This window comes from Orycteropus afer, unplaced genomic scaffold (assembly GCF_000298275.1).
Source record: "Orycteropus afer afer isolate SDZICR_OR568_19922 unplaced genomic scaffold, OryAfe1.0 scaffold00026, whole genome shotgun sequence".
NCBI classification, from domain to species: domain Eukaryota; kingdom Metazoa; phylum Chordata; class Mammalia; order Tubulidentata; family Orycteropodidae; genus Orycteropus; species Orycteropus afer.
The window spans coordinates 17,093,490-17,101,438 of NW_006921613.1; the positions used below are offsets into that span (position 1 = coordinate 17,093,490).

Below are 7,949 nucleotides of genomic sequence, written 5' to 3' on the forward strand. Positions count from 1 at the left end.
CCCTTTGGTTCAAGGATACTGTCATTCTTCTGTACTAGGGGGAGGGTCTGCAACGTCCATGCTGCCATGGAAACGCGCCGCCGTGCTCCTTTTTTCTTACGTGAGGCGGACACTCAGACTCAACCACGTATCACACACAATATTTCTTGAGTGGCGGGTAGCAGCAGCGAATGGGCGATCCGATATACGTGACGTGACGGGAAAAGGGGGAGTTCGCGGCCGGTGGCGGCGGTAGAGACAGCGGCGACCTGGGGAGCGAGCTGGAGGGATCTGGGGAGCGTGCAAAGACCTCTAGCTCGAACGCGAGGGACCTCCCGCCGGGATGCCTGGTACTGTTTGGTGAAAAGTCGGGGCGAGGTCTTCTCTGAGGGTTTGGGTTTCGTGTCTGAAGGGATGGCTGACCGGAGGGGGCGGGGTGGCAAGCATGGCGGCGGTGACGGGGAAGGGGTTGGAGGGACCTGAGGAGGGGGTGGGGAAGCCGTAGCTGGGAAGGCTGGTGGTCGTGAGGAAGCATGAAGGGGTGTGGAGATTCTGGAGAACAGAGGTTACAAAGCAGCTTTTTGGGGCGCGGCAGAGCCGGCCGAAGGACGTAGGGAGAGTTGTGGGGGTTGGATAAAGGGGGCGGGGAAAGAAAAGGTTAGGAAGGAGGGGAAGGGGTGCCTACGTGAAGGGGAAGGAAAAGGAGGGAGGGAGGGATGGGCAGGCTGAGTGTAAATAACGGGGAAACGGGGGCTTGCGAGGCATGGTAGTAAAGTGCTTGCAGCGATTATAAACACTATGTTCTAATTGGAGGAGCCCTGGACATGTCCCCTTTCTCAGGTTTTTTTACTTCCGCCCCATTATTTAAGGTCATTATGCGGGAGGAGACTAGTAGGTAACTGAGCACTGATCTTTTGTTATCCCATTCCAGGGGAGCAGATGGACCCTACTGGAAGTCAGTTGGATTCAGATTTCTCTCAGCAAGATACTCCTTGCCTGATAATTGAAGATTCTCAGCCTGAAAGCCAGGTTCTAGAAGATAATTCCGGTTCTCACTTCAGTGTGCTATCTAGACACCTTCCTAATCTACAGACACACAAAGAGAACCCTGTGTTGGTGAGTAGTCTCTTATTTGAAAATGATTGAGCAGATATATATTTTTTTTTCTTTGAATCTAGACCAACCAGCAAACGTAAGTATTTATTAGGAGATCACTACCTTTTGGATAAAGTTGGTTGGAAAATAAAATCAACATGTTTACTAGACATATCTCTCATTTTGGGCTGTTTCATGTACAGTGGAGATTATATATGTGTATTTTTTAGGATCTTATGTCCAATCCTGAACAGACAGCTGGAGAAGAACAAGGAGACAATAATAGTGAGTTCCGTGAACATTTGGAAGAAAACAAGGCTGCAGGTGAGGTGTTTAAAGCTGTCAGTGACTTTTGCAATTTTGGGTGCTCTTGTTGGAGCTGGGTATGGTTGTGGTGAATATGTGTAAAGAAGTCTAGTGCTGTATCTCATGCATAATAGGTACTAAAAAGGTTGATGTTCTAATGTAGCTGATTACATTGCTATTGTTTGTATTCCTGAAAGTTTTGTGGTAAATGTTTTTTGTGCCAATTATATTTTTCAGAGCCTGTAGATTCTTCTCAGCTGGGCACATGTGGTTCCATCAGTCAGGTCATTGAACAGTTGCCTCAGCCAAATAGGACAAGCAGGTATACTAAAGTTTAAAGGAACTTAAAGTTTATTAAGATCAGTTTTGTCTTTTATCTGTACCTGTTGCCTCATATCAAGGATAAAAGAGTCATTTTTTTTTTTTTTATTAGGATTTGGGTGAAGATTTACAGAGTAAATTCACTTTTCATACAGCAGTTCACATATACTTTGTCTCATGTCATTGACCAAAATTTACAATGCAGCAGCTCCCCTCCCACTTCCTCCCCATAGTTACCTCCTCCCAGTGTCCATCCCTTCATACAAAAGAGTCATTTTTGTGAATTAGGAAATGGGATTTGAGAATTACATTATATTTTATTATTATTACTAATAAATGGAATTGCTCTGGTGAAGATATTCTTAATCCTACATTCAATTGTGCTCTAATGTATGCATTGTGGAAGGAAATAAGTATTCTCATTCTTAGCATAGACGTGACTTCATTTTTGGTACTGTTTGATGCTGCTATATGAGTCTCAGTTCTCTGAACAAAAGGTTTCTGGTCACATTTCGCCCTTTTGAGTATTGCTAAAGCTTATCTAGGAGCTCTGGTAGCATAGTGGTTAAAGCACTTGACTGCTAACCAGAAGGCTGGTGGTTCAAACCCACCAGCCACTCCTTGGAAGGAGGGTTGGGCAATCCTACTTCCGTAGTGATACTGCCCCGGAAAGCCAAGGAGGGGTCGCTATGAGTTGGGGGCCGACTCGACGGCATATAACAACAACAACAATAAAGCTTATCTATGTTGATTAGTTAAATAAATGATATTTTTATTAATTTTTTAAAATTAGATATATTATTAAATTATTAAGCATGCTACCTACCTACCAACCAAAGTGCCTCATCAGTTTTGGATCCAGAATGTGTAATTCATACCCTAAACAGTATTCAGCTTTAACATGTCTAGGAGGTCTGGTGGCATAGTGCCTAAAGCATTTGACTTCTAACCAGAAGGCTGGTGGTTCAAACCCACTAGCCACTCTCTTGGAAGGAAGATTGGGCAAACTACTTCTGTAGTGATACCGTCTCGGAAACCTCAGCTCTGCTTCTGTGCTTGTCACCATTTCTGTTTTATCAGTTAAAGCAGAAGGAGGTGGTCAGGTCTCAGACTTTGGGGTGTTCAATAGCTACTCCTCAGTGCTCTTGAACCTTTCTTTTTTTTTTAATTGTGATTTGGGTTAAAGTTTATAGAGCGAATTCACTTTCCATACAGCAGTTCATGTATACTCTGTCTCATGATATTGACTACAAGGTACCACAATGCAACAGCTCCTCTCTGCTTCCTCCCCATAGTTACCTCTTCTCTGCGTCCTTTTGCCCCCTGAGTTGTCTCCCTGTGCATACACAGCCTTTCTGTTCTCCCAGGATTGTTCTGTCCAAGGAGTGTATCTACCTAGTGTAAATGTTTAGCTCATATGCCTGTCTTTTGTTTGTCTGGAAGGCACAGGAGTGGGTTCAATTCTAGACCTGAAGGGCAGCTTGGGGCTATACTTTCAGTGGTTTCATCAGGCTCTATCAGACCAGCAAGGGGCCACACTTTCAGTGATTCCATCAGGCTCTATCAGACCAGGAAACCTGGTCCCTTCCCGCCCCCCCACAAATGATTTTGAGTTTTGTTCCCCATTGTTCTCCCACTCTATCCAGGATCTTCTACATAGATCCCCCTCCGAGTGGTTGACAATGGTAGCCAGGCACCATCTAGTTCTTTTGGTCTCATAGTTGTATAGGCTGCAGATCGCATGGTATACTAGTCGCTAGGACTAATTGTTTCCATGAATCTTTGTTTTTCTTCATTTTTCTTTGCTCTGGATGAGGAGAGACCCATTGTTGCATCTAGATGGCTGCTTGCAAGCTTTTAAGATCCCAGTCGATACTCAGTGCTCTTGAACTTTGTTTGTTCTCTGCCTCATCTCTCCCTGGAAGGGGAGGGAGGCTTCTGAGTTGTGTATGAGCTGTTGCTGCTTAGTTCCGAGCTTGAAGTCGCCAGGACTTCTCTCAAACTTGTGTGCTGAGGAGACTCAGATGTTGGCCTCAGCTTCCACGCTGAACTCAACAGATCTGCCCATGAAAAATTTTGTACTCAGACAAAGGAGAGGATCTATCAGAAAGCAACACCTATTATCCTGGGCTTGGCTACAAAAAAGAGGACAGGTAGTAGAAGTCCTGTAATCTGAAAAGCAGGCCGAAAGGTGACAAGCTGAAGATGAGTGGTAGAGAGAGGTAGAACATCTCAGGTCCCCAATCTAGAAATGTTAAAATAATTTAGTTTGAAACACATGTATATTAATTTACTCTGGATTTTTCTATCTTATCTCTTTGTATTCTTACTCATTAATGCAGCTATTTTGCAAAAACCATCATCTTGTGAAACTTTTTGTACTTCATAAAATTCTAAAAGAATCTTCCTGCCTTCTCCGGTGTTGAATTGATCGCGTATGTAGCATGTCCCCAAAATAATTCTGAAGAAATACAGATGTATATTTTTATTTCCCCATTGGACATTTAAAAAAAAAAAAAGAAAAGTTAAGATACTTAACAGGTTCACGTGCAGCTGTGAGGAATAATAGAGGTTCTTGTACACTTTGCCCAGTTTTCCCAGTGGTAACATTTCATAAAGTTAAGTATAATATCACAATTGATATTGAGAAAATCCACTTTCTCAGATTTTTCCAGTATTATATGTACCAATTTTTGTGGTGTGTATATATATTAAGTTTTATACAACTTTATTACCAGTGTAGATTTATGTATACACCACTATGGTCAAGATTCTGAACAGTTCCCACACACAATAATCTCTAGTGTTGCCTTTTTATAGGCACACTCGCCTCTTTCTCCCACACCTGAACCCCTGGCAACCTTTAATCTGTTCTCCAATTGCAAATTTTTTCAAACATGTTATATTAATAGACTCATATAGTATGTAGCCTTTTGGAATTGACTTTTTTCTGCTTAGCGTAATTCCTGGGTGATCCAGTCAAATTGTGTTACCTTAATAGTTTGGTCCTTTTTATTGTCGAATAGTATTCCATAGGATGGGTATACCATAGTTTGTTTAATCATTGACTCACTGAAAGAAATCTGGGCTGATAAAGTTGCTGTGAACACAGGTTTTTGTGTGAACATAAATCTTTATATTGCTGGGATAAATGACTAGAAGTATAATTGCTGGGTTGTATGGTAATTGGATGTTTACTTTTCTTTTTAAGAAAGTGCCAAACTGTTTTCCAGAGTGACTGTGCCATTTTATAGTCCTACTAGTAAAATATGAGTGATTTGATTTCTCTTTATCCTTGCATGCATTTGATGTTGTCATTGTTTTTATTTTAGCCATTCTGATAGGTGTGTAGTGTAGTGATACCTCATTTTGTTTTTAATTTGCATTTCTATAATGGCAAATGATGTTGAACATTTTTTTCATGTACTTATTTGCCATCTGTATATTCTCTTTAGTGGAATGTCTATTTATGATTTTTGCCCATTTTCTAAATTAATTTTTTTTTTTTTTACTGTTGAGTTTTGAGAGTTCTTTATATATTCAGATATTAGTGGCATAGTGCCTAAGGCAGCTGACTGCTAACCTGAAAACTGGTGGTTCAAACCCACCAGCCACTCCACTGAAGGAAGTCTGGGCAACCTGCTTCTGTAAAGATTTACCGCCTTGGAAACCCAAAGAGGGTCATTTTGAGTTGGAATTGACTCAGTGGCAGTGAGTTTGGTTTTGGTTTGAATCTTTTGTCAGATACATGATATGCAAATATTTTCTCCCACTCTGTAGCTTGTCTTTTCATAGGGTCTTCACAGAGTAAGTTTTTAGTTTTGATTTGATCTATTAAATATTTTAAACAGCATAATATAAATACATAAATTTTTTTTTAAAGGGCTTATAATGAAAAGCCAAAGGATCCTTCTCCTCAGTCCCCTTTCACCAAGGCAACCCTCTTTAAGTATTTGTGTTTTTACTTCTTTGTAAGATTATTATATTACATTATTTTATTATTATAAAACGAAGTGTTGTTACTGTACTGTTGTATATTGTTGTATTAGATTAAAACAGGTGACTTCTGGCAACTAAAGATGAGGAGTTAACTCACTCACACTAACGCTCAGTTTTTGTTAACAATTATTTTAGTTCTACTACCTCTTTTGTACCTCTCAATAATATATGTAGGCCTTTATTTCTTGTACCATCAATTTTAGATGGTAGAGAGTTTAATAACCATACTATTTTTGTCTATAATCTGATTCATTTCAAGCCTCTTCTTATGCACCTAATCATTCTATGAATATTTATTGAGTACTTCCTCTGGTGATGTAGTGCCTAAGATATTTGATGGCTAACTAGAAGGTTGGTGGTTCAAACCCACCAGCTGCTTGGTGGAAAGAAGATGGGGCAATATACTTCTGTAAAAATTTACCTCCTTGGAAACCCAGTAGGGATTGCTATGAGTTGGAATCAATTAAATGGTAGAGTGTTTAGTTTGGTTTACTATGTGCCAAACCATATGTGATTTTATACATAGTGATCAGAAAAGATAAAAGATAATGGAGCTTACTTACATTCTTTAGGGGGTCATAGTTATACATGGTAAGTAAAGCATATACTATGTTAGGTACTGATAGGGACTGAAGAGAAAATAAAGCCAGAAAGGGGATAGAAGTGTCAGAAGATTTGCAGGTTTAGGTAGGACGGTTAGGAAATTTGTCACTGATGAGATAAGTTGATTAAAAATAAAAAATGAGTAAGTGCTCTCTGCTGTTATTTGGGATAAGTGCAATCCATGCATAGAGAGCAGCAAGTGCAAAGGCCCTGAGATAGGAGTGTGCTTGGAATATTTGAGAAATGGCTGTGACTTGGAATCGACTTGATGGCATTGAGTTTTTGGTTGGGTATGACTCTTCGTATGAAATACTCGGTATGTAGAAAATTACAAAGAAACAGAAAACATCATCTCTAATCCTGCCACCCAGAGGCCAGTTTCTGAAGTGGAGTGATTGAGAGGAGTGGAACAAAAGGTCAGAGAAGTAAAGGGGAGACCAGAATTTAGCTATTACTCTGTTCTGGTTATCTAGTACTGCTCTGACCAGAAATATACCACAAATGGGATGGCCTTAACAAACAGGAGTTTATTCTTAAAATTTGGAGGCTTTAAGTCCAAGTTCAGAGTGCCAGGCTCTAGGGGCTGTGTGAAAGCCCCTTGACCATGGGCTTCAGCTCTGCCTTTTGTTCCTGGCCCACTGGAGCTAGAGGCTTTTCTTCACTCAGGCAGCTACTGGCTGCCTAGGCTAACAAGTCCAAGGTCGACAAATAAAATGACACAGTCCTGATATTCCCAAACCACATGGCAGGCCATTAATTCAAGTCTGTTGTTAGTCCCAAGGTTGGCAGAGCATGGCAGGCTGCTGAACAGCGTCATGGCTACATGTAGGGTCCAAGCGTGCCATAAGCTAGAGACCCGTTCCCAAAGCTGCTGCTTACATATGGGAAGCAGACCACATACCCACATACTCAGCTGCTTGTGGTAGATCCCACCATGGAGTTGATTGTCAGTCTCTTCATGGGAAATAACTACCACCAACTGCCCAGCTACTCAACCAGGCCCAGCCAAGTTGACACACAAACATAACCACCACATACTCTTAATCCCATTTAGTGGGATAGGAAGGCATTTGAGAATTCTGAGCAGAGGAATGACATGATTTGACTTTGATTTTAATGGAATTACTTTGGCTGTTGGATTGAGAATAGACTGAAGAGGGGAGCGAGGACAGAAACAGCAAGACTAATAGAAGGCTATTGAAATAATTTAGGCAAAGTATGATGATGGACCAAGGTGGGATTCTGGATGTATTTTGAAAATAGAATTCAAAGATGTGTCAGATGTGAAGTATAAGAGGATCAAAGGAGGTAACAGTGACTCTGGGTTTTTGCTTTGAACAAGTGGAAAAATGGAATTGCTGTTAACTGAGATGGAGAAGACTACAGGAGGTGAAGTTCCATTTTAAGGAGCTCTGGTTGGTGCAGTGCCTAAAGGTATTTGGTTGCTAACCAGAAGGTTGGCAGCTCAAACACACCAGCCACTCCGTGGAAGGACGACTGGGCAATCTACTTCTGTAAAGATTTACTGCCAGGGAAATCCAGTGGGGCTCGCTCTGAGTTGGAACCGACACCATGGCAGTTCAGTTTTTTTAAATTAATTAATTAATTATTTATTTAAAAATTTTATTTTGATTTGGGTGAAGATT

The 7,949-nt window shown here is 40.9% G+C and overlaps 1 protein-coding gene across 1 annotated transcript in view; it reads left to right on the top strand.

The window, feature by feature from the left end:
- Nucleotides 1-322: 322 nt before the first annotated feature.
- Nucleotides 323-7,949, top strand: part of TP53BP1 (tumor protein p53 binding protein 1) — a 96,446-nt gene continuing 88,819 nt past the window's right edge. Inside the window, exons 1-4 of the mRNA XM_042783696.1 lie at nt 323-329; nt 884-1,095; nt 1,305-1,398; nt 1,618-1,702. Of these exons, the coding sequence (XP_042639630.1) occupies nt 323-329; nt 884-1,095; nt 1,305-1,398; nt 1,618-1,702 (398 nt within the window). The remainder of the gene's footprint in view (nt 330-883; nt 1,096-1,304; nt 1,399-1,617; nt 1,703-7,949) is intronic.